This window comes from Vicugna pacos, chromosome 7 (assembly GCF_048564905.1).
Source record: "Vicugna pacos chromosome 7, VicPac4, whole genome shotgun sequence".
Taxonomy (NCBI): Eukaryota; Metazoa; Chordata; class Mammalia; order Artiodactyla; family Camelidae; genus Vicugna; species Vicugna pacos.
In genome coordinates, this window is record NC_132993.1 from 33,358,736 (window position 1) to 33,383,840 (window position 25,105).

Below are 25,105 nucleotides of genomic sequence, written 5' to 3' on the forward strand. Positions count from 1 at the left end.
AATTATCCAGGATAATACCCCTGTTTAAAAGATCTTTAACTAAATCACATCTATAAAATCTCTTTTGTCGTGTAAGGTAAACGTATTCACAGGTTACCAGGATTAGAATATGGACGTCTTTGGGGGCCATTATTCTGCCAATGACATAAACCTAACAACAGATTCTCTGCTGTCAATATATTTGACCCTGCAGCCTTACTTTGTTCTAGTTGTAGGGTTGAGAGTGTTAGACAGAATTGTGAACATAAGGCAGAGGGAACCACATCCTGAAAATTAGGAAGCTGCTACTTTATAAAAGCAGAGAACGTTTTCAGGTAAATACGGGTAAATAAGCTATTCACAAAATCATTATATTAAATATCTCGCTATATGGAAGGCAATGCTTGACTCATTGTGGAAGACTAATAAATGCTTAATTATCATTTTGACTTTGATTAATCTTGTCAATGTAAGACAGCTCGCAGTGAGCCAGGAAATGAATAGTGTGTTTCAAAGAGATGGAAAGGAGGAAGGATGTTAGTTGATCTTTCTGAAATTTACATGCTAGACACATGTCTCTGTAGAAGTAATCCAGTTCCAAATTGGAATTAAATTGCTTTGTATTCATTTTACTCAACTTGGAATGTATACAAATCCCATTTCCATTACAATTGGGCATTTAGTAAGTGATGTGGCCTCTAGGAACAGTTTCCTAGAGCAGATTTGCATTTCAGGATCCCTAAAGTGTGTCTGCTTGCACACTCTCTCTGTATCCCAATGTCATTCATAGATAACGTACCAAGACCAGAGGACCCTGCTGGACATCTGTGATCGTCAGATCGAGTAGATATTTTAAACTTCTTATAGTGGGAATCAAGGAAGAAATTACTGTATTTAATTGTTAGCTTCCTTGGGGTATTAAACACAACTTTTTAAAACATTAGGAACAAGTAAAAACAATGCCTAACTTCGTTCTAACAGTAAAGCAGATTCTGACTTCTCCTTACATCCCTTTCTCCCTCAAATAATGAGTGGTTTATTTATTCTCTTCCTGAGATTGTGATTTAAAGTAAAAAAGAGTAGAGATCATTTCATGCAGCTATTTTATAGCTCTTCATGGTTTAGGCATACAGTATACATGTAAATGTTTTTTGAATGAAATGTGTAAAGTTCACATTTCCAGTCTTAGGTCCTAGCTCCTAATTTGCAACTGATGTATCTACAAATGGCTAAAATAGAGACCCAAGAGATGACAATTCTGATTTACTTCTGAGTACTTGGCATACATGATTAATCATGGCAGATGGACTCCTCTTTTATCTCCATCGGGAACAGTTTAGAGACTCATCAGACTTCTCACAGGAAAGATGTACAGCCCCATCCTGAGCTGATTGTCTGGACCACTGTCATTTGCTGTCCAGCTCTGCTGACCACAGTCCTGTTCCTGGCCTCCCACTGCTGCCTCTGGTGGTATCACTTTGCAGCCAGGAGAGCCATCTCCTTCCCCCTCACACTCTCCTCCTGTTGGGCAGTGCCCTCGTTGCCCCTGCAAAAGCCTCACTCTAAGGGCAGGGAAAGAGAGGGAAGGGATGGAGTGAAACTGGACAGGAGGTGGAGCGGGCATGAATGCGAGAGTGAATGGCAGGGGAAATTTATACAAGAGGGGTTGCCAGGAAAGGGAGGCACCCTGAAGTTAGACACAGGAAGTAGGGTGTAAGTAGGAGGGAGGCAGCAAACAGATGTGGAGAATGATGGAGGGCTGCTTCTGCCGCAGCCAGTCTCACCCTGTGGAATCCCAAATATAACCATCTTTTTTTTTTAGGTCTTTTTTTTTAATTGACGTCATTGATTTACAGTGTTGTATGTATTAGTTTCTGGTGTACAGCAAAGTGTCTCAGTTATACATATATATATGCTTTTTCATATTCTTTTCCATTATGGTTTATTATAGGATATTGAATATGATTTCCTGTGCTATACAGTAGGGCCTTGTTGTTTATCTGTTTTATATATAGTAGTGTGTATCTGCTAATCCCAAACTCCTAATTTATCCCTCCCCTACCCCTGCCCTTTCCCCTTTGGTAACTAGATATAGATATAGATACAGATAACTGAATCACTATGTTGTATGCCAGAAACTAACATAACACTGTAAATCAACTATACTTCTCCTGAAAAAAAAAAAAGAAAGAGACAAATATCTAAGGCATCTTCCTCCTCTTACCCCTATTTGTTATAGGTAAACATCCCTATTTAGTACTAGATTTCTTATTTTTAAATTGTTTGTGAAGTTTTTCTCTTGAATCTGGCTTTGGGGAGGTTGCTTCTATTTCCTCTTGGGATTCTTATGCTTCTTCTCATCTTTATTCACTCCACCTTATTTTCTTTCTCATCATAACTATTTCTTTGATTTCTTGGGCTGTGGGGATTTTATTATTGTTATTATTATTTTGTTTTTTGTTTCCACACTGGTCTTTCTGTCTCTCAGCAAGTCCCCTTCAGGTTTGTCCTGAAACAAGTGCTTTGAAGTAGAAAATCCCTCCTGGCTTCTCTCTTGGCCGTGCTAGTCTCTCAGCCTCACTGAATACTGGCAGACCAGCCCTGCCGGGTTCCCCGGCCCTGTGCATCTCCTGCTCGCATAAGCCTTGTCAGTTCTTCCTGCTTTCATTGGCCTCCAGGCGCTACTGCCTCCCTTCTCCCTTTGGAGACCAGTGAAGCTGGACACCATGTTCGGGAGCCTTTCTAACTTCTGCCCGGGAAAGATGAGGGGAGAATTTATTCCTTCATCAGGTGAAGAGATTCTCTGAGGCCCCTGCTAGGAAGAGGAGGAAATTGAAGAGCTAGACCCTCCTCTTGCCCAGAATCTAGGATGGAAGATGACCATGGGGTCCAGGAACTGGCCTTCCAGGTCCGAGCTCACTAGGTGGTCTGACAGTTCACTGGACTTGTCATCACTGTGTAAGACCTTCTACTCATGCCAGATTTGGGTCACATTATCAAGAAGATTGTCATTGCCAGGTGGAATTAGTTGCTAGGCAGAGTGCTATGTACTGGGGGACACAAATATGAATAAAGTGTGTTCCTAGCCCTCAAGAATCTTCCATTGTAATGGGAGGAAGAAAAATTCAACCAGTATTTACCAGCTGCCTGCTGTGTGTGCTCTGTTCTGGGTGCTGAGGCTATGATAGGGCCAAGCACAGCATGGTTTTGTTCTCTTGGAGTTTAGTTTCTAGTGGGGGCAAAGGCAGATAGCTATCCTGAGAACTGAAAGATAACCAGAAGTTTGGAAGTCAAGGGCAGTGGGAAGGGAGAAATAGAATACACGATAATAAATGCCATCTTAGAGGGCTAGTCAGAGTCTGGGGAAGCCTGCAACTTGGGTGACCAGGAGGCAACATATTTAAGAACTCAGTGTTTACCAGTAGAACAATTTCATGTGATAAACTGTTCTCTATCAAGGCAATTAATCTTCTTTTTCTGTTTGGAAAGGTGATATGCTTGATCTTCTGAAATGGAGAACCCACCCAGACAAGATCACAGGCTGTCTCTCTAAATTAAAAGAAATCGATGGCTCAGAGATAGTAAAGGTATATGCTGTTCTGTTATCCTTCTCTTAGAAATTTATGGGGTAAAGAATATTTTGAGGGGAAGGACAGAGAATATATTATTTGTGCATTTACTTCTTTATATCAACAGTTTCTACAAGATACACTGGATACCTTATTTGGAATTTTAGATGAAAATTCCCAAAAATATGGATCTAAAGTGTTTGATTCTTTGGTGAGTTTAAGTTCACTTTAATGACATCTTAATTTTGTCTCTCAATCTTGTTTTTTATAAGGCTGCTTTAGAAATGTACACTTACTTAATGGTACGAGTTCACTTAAGAAGAACCCCACCCCCCCAAAAAAATCTTGGTTTGCATTCAGTTTTATAAAGCTCCACTTTTTTTTTTTTTTAGGTTCACATAATAAATTTGCTGCAGGATAGCAAATTTCATCATTTTAAACCTGTAATGGACACTTACATTGAGAGTCATTTTGCCGGGGCACTTGCATACAGGTAAGGCCCTTTATCTTATAATTGGTTTAGAAGCAGTTTCTTTTGAGCTTTTTAAAGCAGAACCAGCTGTGTAGGAAAATTTAAAAGGGAGTGTAGGGAGAAATGAAGCACAACCACTGAAGCATCTCTTGAGACAGTATCTTCCTTTCTCATACACCTTTTTTTTTTTTTTAATGGCTGGAACTTATTTTGATTAAGAGGGAAAAAGAGAACTTCCTGAATTCTATTCCTGAAACCAAGATATAAAGTGTTTTCTTCTGGCCTCTATTTCGCTTGATATTCTTGGGTCTAAAATGTCTGGTTATATCACTTTGGCTGTCAAGGGCCCTCTGAAATCACCACACTCCTTAATGCTTCTAGATGTCTTTAAGAAAGAAATACGATGGGAAACAGCCTTTACCATTGTACCATTTTAAAGTCATTTGTTCATTCATCTGTTGATACTTACTGAGTGCGTACTGCGTGCCAGGCACCATAGTTTGTGCTGATCACATAAAGACATGGTCTGTGGCTACAAGCAGTTCAGTCACTGGACTCTACCCTTTGTTCCCAGCTGCTCTTTTAACTGCTGGTGCTTCCTTCCAACTCAGATTATGCAAGCAAGGCTCAAAGTGAACGAATAATGACACACTTCAACTAGTAACCTGCCGCCCTGCAGCCTGGTTGATAGTTGCCAGAAGGCAGCAACTTCCCTCTCTTGTCTTAAGCGTCCGACATCTTCCTGGTTTGGGGCGGTGCTTAAATACAGCCTGAAATGTACCGCCAAGTTGTCTCCCCATTCCAGCACTGTCATTGCTTTTCCGCCAACATTTTTACCTTATGCTTGAAGCACCTCTGTGCGCGTACATGATCATCTGTTCCCAGGGTGTGTTAACAGAGCATGGAATCAGATTGTGCCCTTTTCCCCCATCCGCGTGCTATATAAAAGGTAGTAAATAATCAGATAAGTGTTTGATCCTGTTCCCTTGGGTATTCCCTGCCATGGCATGCCAAGATTGATGCCTCCAACCTTTAAATGAATGGAGTAATTTTTGCTAGACTTGACCTTCCACCAACACGAGTTTTACAGAGGGGGAAACAGAACAGCAGGGGTAGTTCTGAAATGTTAGCCCAACTTTGCCCCTCGGCCTAACAGCCTGGGTCCCAGTGTTAGGGGTCACCACTTTGGACTGAAACTGTCACTGGAAGCTAGAAAATATGGGTGTAATTTCTAATACTTCGGGTTGGCCTAGAGGCGAGTCTCATCAGTCCTAATAAGACAAATACAGCCTGAGGGATCTTCTTGGGCGATGGATGGCCAGAAACTCACTGACTGTCATCCTCCATCTCCCCACTGGCACATCCGTGGATTCTCCCCTGACTGAGGAAGGAGGGGCATTTTTTAAATGTCTTTGTTTCCTAGAAACCAAGAACTGGCCAATGTTAAAGGTCACACGACTGCAATCTTGAGAATTTTAAGGGTGGAGGTTAATTCAATTTTTGTCTCTTAAAACAATAAAACTTAGCTTGTCTGGAAATTACTTAAGAAAACAAAACTTGGTTTTTCTGGAAATGACTCAGGCACACTTTGACGGCAAGCTTGATCTTCCCACAGGTGGGAGAATTGGCTTTGATAAATCCATGGGGATGTGATTTGAAGTGGGGAGGTGTTACCTTCATTCCTCCCCACACCCCCTTTGCCTCCAGCAGAGTATTTTGTCCAGCTGTCCACATAATCACTGGGGAAGGAATCCCAATTAACAGTCGTCCAAGATTGACAATGACGGTCATACCTCAGGCACACTCTTGGCCAGAGTCCTTTTCTCTGACATTTGTGTTCACCCATCGGAAGCACTGCCACAGACAGCAGGGCCAATGGAATGCGTCCAGACTGAGAGGAATCTCACTGGGAGGAAGTGCTATTTCTCTCTCTTCAGCTTCAAAAAGGGGTAGTGATGTTGACGGGCAGACTTTGTAAAATTACTGTGATGGCAGTTGGACAGAAAGATGTTGGAAAAGAATGCTCCTCATGATAAAAATTAGCTTGTGATTTGTTAGCATTTAATTGAGAATGAGACCAAGTCTACCTTCTGCACGTTTCTCCCTATATTTTAGAGATCTCATCAAAGTGCTCAAGTGGTATGTGGACAGGATAACCGAAGCAGAGAGACAAGAGCACATCCAGGAGGTGTTGAAGGTAATGACACGTTGTGGATAACACAGAACAGTCTGACGGTGTTGCTGTGTGGTGATGCCCAAACTCACTAGCTTCCTGTACACAGACAGTAATTGGTGCTGTATCACTGACTTTCCAATTCAAGGATCTTAATCAGTTCATGGCTGCTCTGGAGCTGATGGAATTTGAAAGAGACTTTGCCAGGCTCACCTCCTGGAACCTTCTTCGCATTGAATCCTTATGCCTCTGGGCTCCAAACACTTGAAGTGAAGTCTAGGACTGGCAGGAGGAAAGGTTGAGAAGAAGAGAAGACTGCAGAGGGGCAGTTAAGCTTAGAAGTTCCTACCTCTTGTTTCTGCCACCCCGAAAGGGACCATCTGAGAATCATTTGTCTAAAAATTTAAGAGAGAATAGGATGGCTTAGCAGAGATCACAATGAGGAAGCCTGAGGTTGGGCCTCATGATTTAACACCACTGAGATCACTGGTCCCTGGGTGCTCAATATATATATGGAGATGCTAATACTGTACCTGCAATGATGTTCATAAAGAATACAGATTCTTAAAAGGACTGTCCAGTAACAGCCCTGGCCTGGTGGGCTTTTAATTCCTATAATTGAGCATACTCTATTTGATGTCAGCAGATAAAAGTAAACAAGTCTTCATTTTTAAAAGCAAGCACTTTGCTAAGTATAAATTTGTCATTTTGGTCTGACTGAAGGTAAAATGCAAGTGGCCAGAGTATCTACCAGCAAAGCAAAATAATTTTGGAAATACAGACTGCTGTCTCTTTGTTAATGAAATTAAAAATCATCTGAGGATCAAAAATATTTAATGTTCATACCTCTTGAGAATTACATAGAACTTAAAAATTATCTATACATGTTCTCTCATTAGGCATCAGAGAAAAATGGCTCTTTCTCTACAGGGAAATACTGTTCAAACATCTCATGGGGCCTTAGGATTTAAACCCATCATTTAAAAGTCTAATATTGTACTATGGTTTTTGTGCTGTGTCATTGTTAAATAAATACCTGTGGTTTCCTTTGAAACTAATGTTTAAAATTTCTGTTTTAAGGCCCAAGAATATATTTTTAAGTATATAGTTCAGTCTCGGAGGCTGTTTTCCCTTGCCACCGGCGGACAGAACGAGGAGGAATTTCGCTGCTGCATTCAGGAGCTGCTCATGTCAGTCCGTTTTTTTCTCTCACAAGAGAGCAAAGGGTCTGGAGCATTATCTCAATCACAGGTAATTTTTTTTTCATCTCTGCTGAATAGAAGAAAAATGAGTCCAATTTATTTATTTTTACACAGCAGCGTAAGTGAATATTTTCTCCATCAGCACTCCACAGCTCCAGTTAATGTTTGTCACTTAACCGACTTTGAATAAACTTAAAAAAAGTCCCCCAGCTTCTGAGCACCAGCAGGGCAAAAGTTAGGGTGCCTTTCCTCGGGCTGTTCTTGCTCTGAACAGAGAGCCTCTTGATTAGCATCAGCCTCCATTCCAGTTTCTAGAACACATCACGGTGATTAGACACCCTGTCACCATCAGCTGGGGGGAGGAATCTCATGAGAGCCAGTCTCCACCAACTTGAGACTCATTATATTGGACTCGGCTGAACTGCATGTTGTTTTGTCTTATTTAACTTGACCCTGATCGTCCTGGGACTGATCTTATATGACCAGTGCTAGGCGGCTGCTGCCAAGTTCTATTACCAGGAGTAGCTCCACACGTTTTGTTTAAGAACAGGATCTATCTACTTGCCAAATAGCATGGCCTTGAACATGTTCCAAGAAATAATTCTGAATATCTTTCTCTACACTTTCTTAATCCTTCTTGTACACATTTAATTCTGATAATTTGGTGAAAACCTGTCAGATGGGGAAGTACCCTCTTTACTACCATCCCCTGGAGACTAGAGACTTACCATCTTTGAGAAATAGGATATCAAAAGGAAAATTAGGAGATAAAACTAGATCCCTAAGAGCATTGTTATAATTTGGTGTCATTTGACGTTTGGAAGGTATTTTATATAACTGCAAACATGAGAAATGCACCAACCCTCCAATAATAATGCCATGCTTTTCTGACTGTTTGGAACTATTCTTATTCCTTTCTTCTTTGCAGAAGTGGACTGATCTTCCATCTGGGCAAGGATACAGGCTCTTTTAATGTCATTTTGGCCTCTCTTATCCATGGTCCAGTCACTGCACTTTAGGAAGCTTGCCAGAGGTCTCAATGTCAACTTGCCCACTCACCAAACCCTACTTATCAGCTGTGGATATTTGAAACAGATAATCTAACAGGCTAGCCATAAATTCCTTTAGATTAAATTTCTCAAGAGCTCACTACTTTCACAAAAGCTGTAGAAAATTGGAGTTTTTGAGATTTTTCTTTTTAAATCTTTATCAGTTACAGGGACAAAATTTATCTAATTGATATCTATAGAATATTCTCTTACTCTTCAGAGTAACCTTAAGCCTTGGTTTCTCAATGAGATGCCTTCCTAGGGACTCGAGATTTTTTTCGTTTTTAAAGATAGAGAATTATTCTTTTACCTTAGTTATGTTTCCACCAAATCCTGGTAGTCACCCTGAGATGACCTGGGACATTGAGGTACAGCCACGGTATAGAGCAGCCTCTTTTTCTTTGTTTAATATATTGACTTCCACTGCTCTTGACTAAGTTCTGCTACTCAATCAAGATAGTAAAACAACTTTAGCACCTTCCAAGAATCATATTTAATTCTTCTTTTATGTCCCTTGCCTTTTTATCAAGAGATAATGCATAAAATGTGGTCGTAAAGTTTCTGAATATCTTCATAAACTCTACCAAAGTCATTCTGTATTATTTTGTGCACTATCCTATACTTGTCAATTTGGATGTAATAATTTTTTTTAGTTTGATGCTAAGAGAAAATTCATATAAAATGATGAAGTGATTAGTTTTCATCATTAAGCAATGAGGACTTTATCCCTCTATATTTTGGGAGGAAGGAGAATGCTAAACACCTTTCCATTCCAAGCCCCTCCCCCCACTTTTTTTCCCAAATCCCCTTTTGACCTCACACCTTCATAGCTCTCTCTTCTCAGAAGGAAGGTGTCACTAATCTGATTGATGCAATGTGTTAGGTTTCTGTTGCTGCATAACAAATGACCATATGGCTTTAAATACTACCCACTCATTCGCTGTAGGTCAGGCTTGGTTGGATTTTTGGCTTAGGGTCTCCTATAGCCAAAATGAAGGTGTTGACTTGGATGGCTTATCTGGAGGCTCCAGGGAAGAATTCACTTTCAGGATCTGTCAGGCTTTCGGCAGAAATCAGTTTCATTGTGACTAAGATTCCCATTTCCTTGTTGGCCAAGGGTAGGGGAGGAGCAGGGTACTCTCAGCCAACTAGAGGCCACTGCCATTCCTTGGTGTGTAGCCCCTCCATCCTCAAAACCAGTAAAGGTATGTCAAATGCTTCTCATGCTTCAAATCTTCATGACTTCTCCCAGTGGGAGCCAGAGTACACTTCTGATTTAAAGGCTCATGTGATTAGGTCAGACCCATCTAGATAATCTCCATATTTTAAGATCAGCTGGTTAGTAATCTTCATTATATGTGCAACATCCCTAATCATGGGAACATCATCTTAAAACTGTACCCACTGTGTCCAGAGCCAAGGATATACATTGGTCTGCATTTTTGTCTTAAAGGAAAAAACCCAGTTTCCTTCCTCCATTTTGCACTTTTTTCCTTGTGGGCTACAACTCAGGACAAACCATGTCTCCTGGGGCAGAACAGCCGTCCCAGCAATCCTTCAGGTTGGATCAGTGGACAGCTTCCCTGCAGATCTGGCCATCCTGGTCCTAGTAGGTGGTTCATTTAGTACTCCTGGCGGACACCTAGCTCGCTAATGGCTGTCCTTGAGAACCCTGCCCTGGGCGGGACTGAATGCTAACTCAGCTGTGTACAGTGGGTCTTGATTTGCCAATGCATGGAAAGGTAGGTTCCTACCCTGGAAACCCCAGGAAAAGAAGAGGAATGGTGGAAGGAGTTGAAGCCCAAGACCCTGCCACAAATTCCTGTTAATGCTATTTCTCTCTGTGTTGGCTACCAGGAAGGTCAAAATAAAAGTATGTTATTATTTTTATTTGCAGTAAAGATCTTTAGCTTAGATACCTGCTCAGCTGTCTTTCTGCCCTCATTACAAGGTCTTTGTTCTTTCCCCTTTGTAATGAATGTATCTTACTGTGCAGGTGCAATCCTATACGTTTCTGAAGGAAAGAGGTATAAATAAAGAATAAATGGGTAAAGTAAGGGATTCCTGAGGAAAATCAGGTTCAGTGATGTTTTAGTGATCAGAAAGCTGGACTCATTTTATTTTAATTTTTTAAAACTTTATCTGTATGACTCAGCTCTTCGCAGAGTGAAATGAAGGTTATATAAATGTAGTCTTTACCAGGCAGTATCAGGTTATTAATTTTAAATGCATTCAAGTAAGTCTGTTATGTTTAAGAGTCAAGGGGAAACCATAGCTTTTGACCCCAGCTCCTTAAGCATTCTGATGGTTCTGGCATTAAAAACAGATCTTGGCTCTTTTAGATATTTTTGATGCTGCTGTATAGATAAATACCAAAGTCCATGAATTTGAATTTGATTCTGTGTTTGAATTATCAGCACATGTAGACTTGACCTACTTTCCGCTGGTGTCAGATCTCATTGGTAAGCCAGTCAGCCCTTGAATCTCAGCGTATTAGAAACATGTGCCTCCTTCCTCCATCAGATAGTTGAGGCTGACTGACTTTTCCTTCTGTTGCCCTCCTTTTATGGAATTTTAAAAGGCTGAGTTTGTTTTGATGTACAATCCTAGCCCAGTTTTTAAAGTATGCCCCTCAGGATTTGATGTTAGCATCTTTTTTTTTCCCCTTGAAAAATAATTGTCAGATTTCTTTATATAAAGAATATTGTTCTTCGTCAGTACACACAGTTCTGGGTTTACAGTAGATCTTGAAGCAACCTAAGGGGTTGTTCTAATGATCTTGTCATCTTACAGGTGATGAAACTGAAACCTTGGGGGTTATAATGACTTGTGCAAGGTCACAGCGTTGATTAGAAGCCAGACTAGTCCTGCATATAATCTAGGTTTTTTGATGCCTTCTCATGTCCTATGTTTTTCCTTTAATCATAAATTGAGTGCTTTAGGGAATTAATGTGTTTGGTTTCTTAAAGGTAAATGAGATTTAAATGAGTTTTTCAGAAAGAATGAAACATAAATAATTATAGTAGGTCTTGGCTGAACATTCTTTCTAGTTGATCATGTTGCATTCTGCTGATTTTGTGGGAGTTTTGTCAATCATTTTGCTAATGTCAGTTGTCTTCCAGAATTTCCCAGTTTTTACTGTTTTGCACCTTTGCCTATCTTGAAAAATTGCTCTATTTTGGTATATTTTTTCCCCTAAGTTTTGCCTTTTTAGCCTTCTTAGTGTTAGGTGCCAGGAATATTTTACATTCATTTTCCTACCATTCAAAAGTATTTGTCACAATCTTAAACTCACTGACATTTTAGAGCTGATTTCTCAGAGTATATCTGGAAATTGATTTAAATTTCATCTTTTTAAGGCTGTATTTCTGAGCTCCTTCCCAGCCGTGTACTCAGAGCTGTTGAAGCTCTTTGATGTCCGGGAAGTGGCCAACTTGGTCCAGGACACCCTGGGCAGTCTACCCACCATCATACACGTGGACGACGCCCTGCAGGCCGTTAAACTGCAGTGTATTGGCAAGACCGTGGAAAGCCAGCTCTATACCAACCCAGGTAAGTGAGGTGGTGGGCCTCTTGGATGAAACAGTATCTCTCGAAAGCCATTATTTACATCTTGTTAGTCATAGGTCCGAAGAAGCAATTGGAAAAAGGACATGGGACATTCTTTGTGGAGGATGATTATGGGGAGCATAAACATTTGAGAAACAAAACAGCTCCCAGTCAATGGAACACTTAGAAGCATGTGCAGATATTAGTTAGAAGATCAGCTTCCCTCAGTGCCCCAGCAGGATGGGATTAACTTGCTGTTGAGTGACTCACCCACTGAGGAAAATAGACCATCGTGTATAAATGACAGGACACATCTGGAAGGAGGCCATCTTCATCAAGAAAAACAGCAAGCGTCCCTGACGGCCTTCCAAGGCTCAAACTACCCTCTATTTAAAATCACATGGGACTCAACAGTAGTGTTAGGAAAATCTGGAAAGTGTTTCTAGTGACTCTGAAATTCTAAGTCAGAAGTCAGAAACTGTGGGCTTAGGGGAGAGGTGGGGCACGTTTGTGTTGTCCATTTGAGAGATGATATGTTGGAGGCAAAGAAGACGACATGCAGTGCAAATAGTTGGCTCCATAGACGATGCTGAAGAACCAGCTAGGATGCCTTGGACGGTGGTTAAGAGGAGAGTGTGATCCCTACAAGGGCCGTGGTACAGCTCACAAAAATAAGCAGATCCTGTCTAACTGGAGGAAAAAGAAGAGGGACAATACAGAACTGTAACTAAGGGCGTGGTGAGGTGCAGAGAACCATAGTAAAAGAGGCTCCAGTAGTCATCCACTGGTACAAGGATTAAATCTAACACATTTGACATCTACTTAAAAAAAAAAAAAGTACACACATACACTTCTTACAAGGATTTTTTAAAGGGAGTTTGGAATTTGGTTGCCCCAGTTTTGTCTCATTTCTCCAAAATGACAAAGAATGGGTAAAAAATTTGCTAGGAACCATAAGCAAAAATAAATGAATAGCATCACCAAAATATGGTGAAATCAGACTTGTATTTTAAATATAGTTTTGGCCTATTAGTTTCCTGTTGATGCTGTAAAAACTACCACAAACTCAGTGGATTAATGGAGATCAAATTTCTTAAGTTTCGTTTCTGTGGGTTAGAGGTCCAAAATGCTTCTCACGCATCTAAAACGAGGGTGTCGGCAAAGTGGCATTCCGTTGTGGAGTGTCTTGGGGGTCATTTGTTTCCCTACCTTTCACAAATTCTGGAGGCCTCCTGCATTGCTTTAAAGCCCACAGCGTAGCATCTCCATATCTCTCTCTGACTCAGACAGTCTTGCTCCTTCACTTGTGAGGACCCCCTTGTTTACAGTGGGCCCACCTGTATAATCCAGGATAATATCCCCATCGCAGCATCCTTAATTCGTAGTCATTTCTGCAGAGCCTTTTTCACCATAACATAACATGTGGGCATCTCTGGGGGTCCATTATGCTGCCTACCACACATGGTAAAACAAACAGATTCAAAAGCAATGTGATGGCACAGCTCTATATAAGAAGGTCAGAAACACTTGGAAGTCTAGGAATTTTATTAATTTATTGGAAGTAGAAGAAACAGAACACAGAAGTGCTGCAGTTATGTGAGTACATACATCTTGGCCAAATGGAAGATACAAATGATACTTTCTTGATTAAAATTATAAACTTGAACAGGGCAAAATAAAGCAGGGATAAGTACATTACAGGGTATCAACTGGATACATATTCAACTGAAGACAAAATATGTAATTCTTGACTGCCTTAATGACAGTTCCATTTCTCAGAACATTGAGTATGGCACAGATAATTGCTACTCAGCTGAATTCTGATCAGCAAAGGTGAACTGTTTAGTGATAGAGAAGTGAGAAGAATCTGAGAAAGTGAGCTCATTTTCTGAGGGTTCCTATTAGCCAGAAAACAGTATAGAGAACAGTGGGCCCATGCTTTAAGAAAATAAATTCCAAAACATTTTGGAGAAAAAGACTGTAGATGTTACAGTCTCTTTCCCCTGGGAGAGACAGTTCTGAAAGTTGTCTTTGTGCTAGAATGCTATATTAGAGTTCTCCAGAGAGGCAGACCCAATAGTGTGTGTGTGTGTGTGTGTGTGTGTGTGTGTGTGGAAAGAGAGAGAGATTTATTGTAAGGAATTGGCTTATGTGATCATGGAAGCTGAGATGTCCCAAGATATGCAGTTGGCAAGATGGAGACTCAAGAAAGCCAGCGGTGTAGTTCCAGTCTGAATCCCAAGGCCTGAAAACCAGGAGAGCCAATTGTGTAAATTCCAGTCTAGATCTGAAGGCAGGAGGAAGGAGCCTTGACATCTCAGCTGAATGACAGGCAGAGAGTAAATTCTCCCTTCCTCCACTTTATGTTCTCCTCAGAGCTTCATCAGATTAGATGAGGCCCACCCACATTGGGAAGGGCAATCTGCTTTACTTAGTCTACCGAATCATGTATTATTCTGATCCAGAAACACTCACCCAGACACACCCAGGATAATGTTTAACCAAATATCTGTGCTCCTGTGGCACAGTCAAGTTGACATAGAAAATTAACCATCACAAGTACCAAAGATAAAAAATGTGGGGGAGACATGCACAGGAAGGAGCATAGCTGTAGAATATTACTAGTTGAGCTCAGATTGTAAATTAATCCATTCAGAAGACAGAAAGAGGGACAGCTACTAAGATCAGCACCACAGGAGAATGAAAAAAGTCACAGGAAAGTTCAAGCTACATTGAGTTAAGGGCCCCTGGGCCACCTTGGGGCTGGAGCCATTCCATAGCCAGGCAGGACTAAATCAATCCGTTTAGTCACATCTGCAAGGTGAGAGTCTACTCTAGGGCATCTGGCCAGACCTGAAGGACTGAGCTCAGATCTGGAATCTAAGTAGATTGCTATTTGATGTCTAGCTCATCAGAGGTTCAGGCAGACTTATTTAAGATATAAAAATTGAGCAACTCACTTTTCCCTTCCTCCCCACAATTCTATCTTCTTTCTGTTTTTTGAAGGTCAGGAAAAGGTCTGGATGATGTTGGAGAAGTCAGCTTTGGCAATGGCAAAAAGAGTAGATTTGAAGTAGAGAGGTTGGGGCGGGAGGATGCAGAAGCATGGAGAGGGGAGCGGAAGGGTAATCTGAGCAGTGGCAGCGGGAGGGCCGGGGTTGTCTCCCAAGACTGCAGGGTCAGGCTTAGGAAGATTGTGGTTTCACATCTGCTTTGCTTTGGGGCCCACGGCATGGCAACACAAAGTTTCTGCATTTTTCACTGTTGTTCAGTCTCTAGTCTTGGCATTTATTAAAAGATTTGCACATGTAAATTTTTTAACATATATGTATTAGTTAAAAGCATGTTAAAGTGCAGGTTCTTAAAGAAGTACTTGGAAAGGGGCTTCTCTGGAAAATAAGTTCCACATCTTTCCCTAGAAGAGATAAAGGTAAAATTAGGAATTTTAGGTAATATGTCACTCTGAACATCGAACTTAGGATGAAAAGTACGTATCACCAAAATCATAGTTGACCCTAAATTTTATTTGTGGTGTTTGAAATTAAAGGTAAACATACATATTTGGGGCTACTTGACATTCAATTTTAGCTTTGTTTTCTGACCTTATTTCTTGTCTTTTTGATACTGATTGACGTGAGCAAGCTCATTCCTGGGGAAAGGGTGAACCCGTATCTCTTCATTTCTCATCTGTCACTCATCCACATTTGCACAGATTTTTGGAGCATGGAGAGTGGGGCCAGGATGTGTTTCCTATTTCCAATGCCACAAGCAGCTGCTACTGTTTGAGTCAAAGTAACTGCTTTTTCCCAAGGGGCTGGGGCGAGTGCCAGCACGTGGAGTCACTGCAGACCCGGCTGTGATAATATAATATGCTTCCGACTCGCTTCCCACTTAAGCTGTGTTAAAGCGTGAAGACAGAAGTGTCAGGTCCATTTCAGTTGCCTCTCATTTCCAGTAAAACTCATGGATGTAGCTCTTTCATTCATTCAGAAGTTTATTGTGAGCAGGCCCACTCCAGGTATTACATTGGAAATATTGTAGCAAATTACAGTTCAGGCTGTTTATGCCTCAACACCATCCACCTAGAAACGTCATAGTGGTTCTTGAACTCTGCTCTTCCTTTGCCCTCTGTCTCTGCCCATCACCATGACTGCTCTTTGGCCTCCACAGCGTTTTTCTCGTGTCTGGCCACTTCTCCCCACCCCTGCTCCCACTTCTCCATCCAGATTGCCACCTGGCCTGAACTGCTTCAGTTGTTTCTATACGTTTTTCCCTTATCTTCTTTCTCCTGTCCATCTATGTAGCCAGAGTTCACTTTCAAGAACTCAAATCAGATGATATCACTCCCAGTTCCTTTACTCACATCCCAGTTGTTTTGTTCTGCTTTAAGGGTACACTCCCGGCCTGGTGACCTGGCCCTGCCCACCTGCTTGGTCCCGTCCCCCTATTACTCTGCTTGCAATTATCAGCATTATCAGAATCACTCTGCTTGGAACCCACTTTCCTCAATTCCTTTCTGAACCTAGTAGACCCCTACTCACCCTTCAGGGCTCTGTTGAACTCTCATTTTCTCAAGAGACATCCTGTCGGCCCCACCCACCCCATTATCACCCTCATACTTCTTCAGCTTTTTACTTCTTGGCTAACCTAACACATCTGTAATCACTAAAGAATTGGCCCTTTAGTTGTTTAGTGTCTGTATCCCACCCTCATCCCAGAAGGAAAGCCTTAGAGGGCAGGGGCTTTATTTAACTTGATGACAGTTCTATCCACAGATTCCATAGCAATGCCTGGTGCATAATAAGTGCTTGATAAATGTTTTGTGAATGCTGTGTACTGAGTCACATCTAGGGATTAGGATGGAGCGGCAGTAGCTATTGAATAAATGATTTGTATTTGAAAATGAAATCTGTTGCTAAAGCAACTTTTGAGCCAAAGATGAACATGAATATGACCACAGAACAGTGTTTGGTACGGGAGTCCCAGACCTGGAGCAGAGCACAGTTGACGAAAAAATAAGAAATTTGCCTAGAGCCAGACCTCCTTATGTTGGTAGCCCACTGGCAGGCATTAAAAAATAACAGAGGACTCCAAATGTCATTCCCAAAAGAAATCAAGAGGACACTAAGAGAAGTCAGGCAAACACAGATAAAGGCACTTTCCCATTTATGGATACTTTGCATTCCTTAGGATTTTGCTTTAGGGAGGATACTCCCTGGTGGAGGCATGGTGTGGGGAGCAGGGGATGTTGAATCTACCGGGTGACGTTTGTAAACCACACACAGAGATGATCCTTGGCCTGGACCATTGTTTTCCTCCATGATCCTGACATTGTCTACATGGCATGTAGCCCCTGAATCATCTGTGGTCCTTTCCACTCTGGGTGTTGTCTGTCCTCCAGTGTCAGAAGGGCTTGTTTGCAGGCTTTGTTGCTGTCTGTGACATCGGCAGTTCAATTCCTGGTGGCTTTGCTCACAGAGACCTAAGCCAGCTCTGATTTCAGGTTTACCTGTTAGGCTGGTGCTTCCGTGCAGCCAGCAGCTCTGCTCCCAACAAAGCTGTGCCGCAGGCTGACCCCTGCCCACCTGGCTTACCATCTCTCCATCCTGAGGCTGCCGCGGAGCAGCTGCTTGGGTGCCCTGCTGATGTCCAGCCCGTGCTGGGGCCAGTCTGTGGAGAGTTTGGCTGGCCACCCAGGACTCCCAGACCTCACGCCCATGTAGACAGGTGACTGCGAGGATTGTGGTCTAAAGCTTTGTTGATAGAGGAGGCAAAGATGATAACTTCCACAAAATTAACCTCAAGGAGGAAATTTATCAGCATTTCTTAGCTGCTCCTCCTCCTTCCTAGCCCCACAGCCATTGGAAATTGCGGGAGCTGGCTTTGTCTGCTCAAGTGTATACCACAGCAAAACAAAAGGTAAATGAGACACAATACAGTGAGATCTATCTGAGATACAGAATATGAGTGTACTGACTCTTTCAAGGACAGAACCTGCATAGCAGATTCTGTTATTAAAGGTATAGAAAGTTAGTGTTTGTTCAACTGTGGATTTTCTTTTTTGGGGGGGGTCCTACTTGATGAGTACATGTATTTCCTTTTAAAGGTAAGAATTAGCATTTTAACTAGTCAGCTTGTTTGGCGTTCACCCACCTTTCTATTCTATCGTTTGCATTGGCTGATTTTGCCCTGGAAATGGAAAAACAGCAAATCTGCAGGCTGGTCATATAGTTCCTTTGACAGACACCACATACAAATTACTTGTCTACTTTACTTACTTTTTTGCAGTAGAGATTTTCTTACCAGTTGGTTGCAAATTGAATTTTTAGAAATCAAATCCCACTGGCTGCAGGAGCATATCAGATAAGCTTTATCTTCCTTTCTAATTAAACATCACTAGGTCTTGACCCCTGTCATTGAAGCTTTTAGTTTCTTTTTCTTGCTTCTTTTTGTCAAATAATTGATTTATAAATAAGTATTTAAGCTCCCTGGTCAGGTTTCCTGTTTAAAGGAAGCCTGCAGTGAACTATTTTACCAGTTTGGATTTTAATACTCTGTGTTCGTTTTCTTAAAGTGAAACATGCCTGTGCCTTATGTGGTTTGTTTTGATGGTGAACCTAAGGCCAGACCTCCTTGCGTTGGCAGCCTGGTGGCAGGCATTAAAAGAAATATGAGACTCCCAACCTTACTCCTAAAAGAAATCAAGAAGACAGCGAGAGAAATCAGGCAAACACTGATAAAGGCACTTTCCGAACTGTGATTACTTGTTTGTATTTCTTAGGATTTTTATTAGGATACCGAATTTTGGATAGATAGATAGATAGATAGATATTTACATATGGATATCCTTTATTATGCTGACTAGAAATACAGTGCAATGTTGAACTGAATAGTTGAAACTGGCCATCCTTGCCTTATTTTTGATCTTAAGGAGAAAGCATTGACTCTTTTACTATTATTATAATGTTAGCTAATGGTGGCATTTCATTAATGTCCTTTATCAATTTGAGGAAATCACCTTCTATTATTATCTTTCTGGCAGCTTTTATCATAAATGGATGCTGAATTTTTACTGCTGATATGGTGGATTACATTGATTGATTAACTTTTTTTCTTTTTCTTTTATTTTTTAATTGAAAGATAATCAGTTTACAATGTTATATTAATTTCTGGTGTACAGCATAGTGATTCAGTTACATATATATTCATTTTCATATTCTTTCTCATTATAGGCTATTACAAGATATTGAATACAGTTTCCTGTGCTATATAGTAGGACCTTGGTGTTTACCTGTATTACATATAGTAGTTAGTATCTGCAAATCCTGAGCTCTTGATTTATCCCTCCATCCCACCCTTTCCCCACTGGTAACCATAAGTTTTGTTTTGTTTTTTTTCCTATGTCTGTGAGTCCATTTCTGTTTTGAAATTAAGTTCATTTGTGTCACTTTTTTTTTTTTAGATTCCACATATAAGTGATATTATATGGCATTTCTCTTTCTCTTTCTGGCTTACTTCACTTAGAATGACAATCTCCAGGTCCATCCATGTTGCTGCAAATGGCATTAGTTTTTCCTTTTTGTGGCTGAGTAGTATTCCATTATATGTGTATATCTATATATGTGTGTGTGTGTGTATATAAATTCTAGAGTAAATTCTAGAGTTATCTGTCCATGGACATTTAAGTTGTTTCCATGTCTTGGCTATTGTAAATAGTGCTGCTATAAGATCAACTTTCAAATGTTAAACCAAACTTGCATTCCCAGGATAAACCCTATTTAATCATTGTGTATGTGTGTGTTTATGTTTTGCTAAAATTTTATAAGGATTTTTACATCTGTGTTGATGAGAGATATCAAATCTGTTTTCTTGTCTTATGATGTCTTTGTCTAATTTTGGTATAAATAATGCTGGCCTCATAAGATGAGTTAGTTATAACCCCTATAAACATTCTCTTTTCTGGGAGGATTTGTGTAGACTTGATACACTTTCTTCTAATAAATGCTTCATACAATTCATAGAAGCCATTTGGGTCTGGTATTTTCCTTCAGACTCTTCACAGCAAGTTCAATTTCTTTAATAGATAGAGAATTATTTAGGTTATCCATTTTCCCTTGAATGAGTAAAGTGGAATTATACTCTATGTAAACTCTTTATAAGGCACATGGGTTTTTATAAACCAAGATTAATCCATTTAAATTGTTGCACAGATGACATCTTTTAGAAAACCAAGCAGAGCAGGACAAGGGCTGGGGCATTTGCAAGTGGGCACATCCCATGAATAATATGCCCGCATGGACCCATAGTAGACAGTAGTTTTGTGCTCGTGCCATCTTGTTGAAAAATAAACTCTCAGGACAAAAAACATACTTACTTTTTCAAAAGATGGAAATATATACTGCATAAGTCAACATTTAGATGACTTATCACCTTACCAGTTCAAATACTAATGACAAGTTGGGGATCAGTATAAGACTTCCAGTTAAGGGAGGACTGACACACGCACGGTCAAAATTCGTTATTCACAGATTGACTCATTAAAACTTATATGTAAGCCCCAAATCCATACTTGTGGCACTTTCACATTCATTTGTGAACAGGCACAGAGCAGTGAAAACTTTGGGTTGCGAGATGCACATACTCCCAGCAGGGGTCGAACAAGGTGATGCTCTGCCTTCATCCTCACCTGTGCAGAGATGACCAGAGGGTAGGGGCAGCAGGGGGGCAGGGCTGTGCAGGAGCTCCCACTCTGGGACCCCCTGAAGGTTTGAATCCCAGCTCTGGCCCCTGTTAGCAGGGCTCCCTTAGGCAGCTCCCTTCACATTTCTGAACCTTGTTTTCTGTTTTATAAAATAAAGAAAATAGAATCTCTACCTAGGTGAGTTGTTTGTAGGATTTCAGACTGTAATCTTTGTGCAACGAACGTGTCCAGGTACATATATATGTTTCCCCTCAGAGAAATATTTCAGTTGTTGCTATTTCATTGTTCCCAGTGACTCTTTAGAAATTAACTACCATGAATGAAAAGAAATCAACTGTATTTATCTTTCTTCCTTGATGAACATATACGAATATGAGTTTTGGAGGTTAAACTAACCTTGCTTTTAGGATAAACTTCATCTGGTCCTGAGGAGTGCTTATTTTATATACTGCTGAAATTGATTTGCTAAAGTTTTGAAAAGGGTTTTTGTATCAGTGGTCAGTAAAGGAATTTTTTTTTAAGTATAGAATCTCCCAAGCTTAGGACAGTGGGAGAGGAGATGACAACATACAAGACATAAATAGTTTTTATAAAGTCTGACAGCAGATGAGGGGAGGCTGAAACACAGACAGGCGTATGGAGGTGGGGAAGAGGAGAGCAAGAAACAAACCACTTTACACCACAGAATTGCCAACGACTCAGGATGATATCAGAAAGGATCAGGAATTGAAAATATGAGGTATCTCTGAAGATGAAGGGTGCTAGAAATAAGGACATTGGTTAAAAATTCTTTGGAAGGAATAGTTACTATTCCACTCCTCCCTGCCTTAGTCCATGGGAAATTTACTCTCTAGAGAAAGTTCACTCTCTAGAGAAAGGCATTCAGAAGATTCAGACAACGCTGTATTTGGGGATGAGGCCCACACTATAAATAGGGCCTCACAATTACAGAGGGGCCCTGCCAGCCACTTTCTGTCTTGATTTCAAATTACTGAAAGATGCTAGGTTCGTGCTCCCCACAGAGGAGTTTGGCAGATTCCTCTATAGAGAACCTGACCAGCCCAAGAGCAGACGTCACAGATTCTGAAATTTGGGGGTCCCCTGATGAAAATCTGCATGTCTCTCCTCCCTGTGGGGACGCCTCATCTGACCACAAGCTCGCATAGGCTCACAGGTATTTTTTTTTCCCCCAGTAAGCATTTTAGTACCTCACTTGTAAAGATGAATGGACAATGAAAGAGCACCACATACTGGAGGAAAATCTTTAATGTGAAGGGCAGAGGCCAAAATGAAGAAACAAACAGACAAAGAAAACTTAAAAGAGTAAGATAATTCGGGGTGAAATAAAATGAAAAGGTTGTCTCTTATTTCCCCCGAGAGAGAAGATAGTATATTCATGAAACAAGAATGGAAAGCTATAAAAATAGATCATTCAGAGAAATAAAGAGGAGTGGCTGCATAATGGAAGTACAGCACCTCTTGTTTGAAAATTATGAAGAATTTCACAATGGCTGCAGCACAGCATTAAACCAAGCATGGGGCCTTTCTGGGCACAGGGACCTGTGTGACTGCACGTGGGGTATAGCCATGACACTGGCCTTGGAAATAAGAAGGACTCTCAGAGATTAAATCTATGATAGCCTCAGTAAGAAAACTGAATAGAAGGGTTAGAAGATAAAGTAATGAAATCGTCTAGAAAGTTAGACAAAAGGTGAAAAACTGTTCAAGAAATGTAGAAGCTAGTTTAAGATATTCATGATATGAAGGTAGTCAAAGTTCCAGACAAAAGACATAAGAAATGGTGGGAAGGAAATAATCCTAGAAATAATTCAAGGCAAGTTCCCAGAACTGAAGGACCTGAGTTTGTAGATTTAAGGAGCCAAAGCAAAGCACGTAATCCTGAAGTTTTAAATTACCTGGAATAATTTCCGGAAGGCTTTCAGAGAAAAAAAAAAAAAAAAAAGAAAGCAAAACAAATATCCAGTCATGGACATCCGAATGTCAGAATGCAAAAAAGGTTAATTTTCCCAGAAATTGATACAACTCTTGAGAGGCTGGGGAGAAGAAAAGGTGGTAAAAAAAAAATGTAAATTCTCATCTACTGTAGTAGGAAGTCAGTAGATGAGCTATCTTAATGAAAAAATGTGGAAATAGCAAAAGAAGCATGCCATTTACATACTTGGAGGTAAAATAAACAATTGTTTTAAAAAACCTATTTCAGTAAGAGTCAAAGGCTCGTGAGTGCAGGAATCGTGGGTTGAGGATGGGGCTACTGTTTTTTTAATATCAACCTTGTAGAACTAGAACCTTTCTAACTACATGTGTTAATAATTTAGCAATTAAAATTAGATGAAAGAGTAGATAAGGATTTGCATGAGGTTTGCGTGGGCCTCAAAGATATGACACTAATGCTTCTTCTCCCTCCAGATTCCCGGTACATTCTCTTACCTGTCGTGTTACATCACCTCCACATGCACTTGCAAGAACAGAAGCACCTGATTATGTGCGCGCGTATCCTTAGCAACGTATTTTGTCTCATCAAGAAGAATAGCTCAGTAAGTAAATACAGGTCATAAGATGTAGTTCCTATCAAAAGGCTTCTGGAGATAAAATTTTATAAGTCTTCAAAGAAACCACACCAAAGACTCATCCTCTGAGACTCTTCACTTCTATTTCCAGCTGGGTTGGACTTTTTGCTCTTCTTCTAAGGGAATTTTTTTTTGACCTTGTGGGATGGCTATAACCCCAAATAACTTGGGTTTCCTAAACTTGTATTACAAGAAAGAACCGAATACCCAGTGAGAAAAATTAGAAATCTCAAAGCCTCCTACATGTGTCTTTAATCTTGATGAATGCTCTGTGGCAAGAATAAATTATTGCTTGCAAAGACAGTCTTTTATGGTCCATTCTCTGAAAGGCTGCATGATGATGGTCCGATCTTGACCATGACCCTTGGGCCCAGCCCTGTGGAGATAGTGGAAGCAGAGGAGAGCCCCCGGAGCCTGGGCTACCTTGCACAACAACTATTACTCATCCTGACAGTAATCACTCAGTTGTTACGACTTTGGGAATTAGGGGCGATGTTCCTGACTCTCGATGCAATGCAGTTGCGTTAGAGGATGCAATATTAACAGAGAAAAATCACATGCTTGCTTATAAATGGGGACAGTGTGAGTATTCATGTTCATGGCTCGGGGGTTGGATGTGAAATCCACACGGGAAGGATGCCTCTTCCAGATCTGTTAACCTGCACCTGTTATTAAGCAGCAGTGCTCTCACCTGTAACAATCTGCACAAAGCAGGGTGTGGCAGCAAGTGCTGAGACTCCTGTTTCTCTGCCTCCCTATTACTGCTGTGCTACCGTTTCCCCGTTTTTGTCTCTCTGGCTTATTATCACCATCTGAAGAGCTCGGCAGTCAGCTCGCGTGGGCCCCTGTTGGAAGTGGTGGAGATAGGGCCCCAGTCTCCTTGCGAGAAAAAGGCCAGAAGCTCTTGATCTAAAAGTGTAGTAAGAGAGACCTGCTTGGGGAAGGACCATTGCTTTTTACACACCCAGTTCAAGAAAGCGTAGCTATGCCATGCTTAGCTAGAATGTTTTTGCTGCCTCTAACTGCTGAGAGTAAAAAGTAAGTTAAAAAGTTCACTGCAGAAGACTGAAAACACCAGGTGGTAGTAGAGGTGGGGTTTTTTTTCTCCTATTTCAGTTTCGAGGTTGCAGTCAATTTTTAGACTTGTAAGGAATTCAGAGCAGAAACTTCTCTGAGGGAAAAACATTAGTAGTTTTTTTTGCAAATGTAAGGAAGTTTATCATAAAATCCTTGCCAAAAAGCTCTTTCAGGCTCACACTTTCTAAAAGTTTTCTTTGCAAAGGCAATCTCCTTGGTACATAGAGCATTTGTAATCATAGTGCTCCTTCGTGTGGTGTGGTATAATAAAAACTTGAATCCACTACGTACAGTCAGTGCAGAGCAATTTGAGTTTCTCTCTAGGTCCTTGGGCTTAGATAATGTTAATTTTGCTTTGGGAAAGCAGTCCCACCATAGCTACTGACATTAAGTCCGGGCTGTCACTAACAGTATTCACCTAGACTGAGTGCTGTTTGCTAATGTTTACATGTGGGAATTTTTAAAAATCATTTTTCTAGGAGTAGTCACTTGCACTTAAAATAGAGCTTTGGAAGATAACCTGTGCAACTTCAGGGACAAGAGTAAATGTAAGCACAATTTGAAAGCAAAAAATTATAGACTGTTCAAACCAAGAGGGACAGTTAGTGAAGAATCAGACCCAGAAAGGCACGCTGACTTGCTCAGGGACATACCCCGTGTTAGTGGCACAGCTGGAGCTCTGAATTAGTCAGATTTTTATTTGTATCTCAGGTACCCATTGTGCAGTCAAGTTGCATACTCTCAGG

At 40.8% G+C, this 25,105-nt stretch overlaps 1 protein-coding gene across 1 annotated transcript in view; it reads left to right on the forward strand.

The window, feature by feature from the left end:
- DOCK4 (dedicator of cytokinesis 4) overlaps nt 1–25,105 on the forward strand; it is a 410,882-nt gene that overhangs the window by 281,126 nt on the left and 104,651 nt on the right. Inside the window, exons 18-24 of the mRNA XM_072964656.1 lie at nt 3,469–3,566; nt 3,676–3,759; nt 3,941–4,041; nt 6,136–6,217; nt 7,274–7,444; nt 11,804–11,996; nt 23,122–23,249. Of these exons, the coding sequence (XP_072820757.1) occupies nt 3,469–3,566; nt 3,676–3,759; nt 3,941–4,041; nt 6,136–6,217; nt 7,274–7,444; nt 11,804–11,996; nt 23,122–23,249 (857 nt within the window). The remainder of the gene's footprint in view (nt 1–3,468; nt 3,567–3,675; nt 3,760–3,940; nt 4,042–6,135; nt 6,218–7,273; nt 7,445–11,803; nt 11,997–23,121; nt 23,250–25,105) is intronic.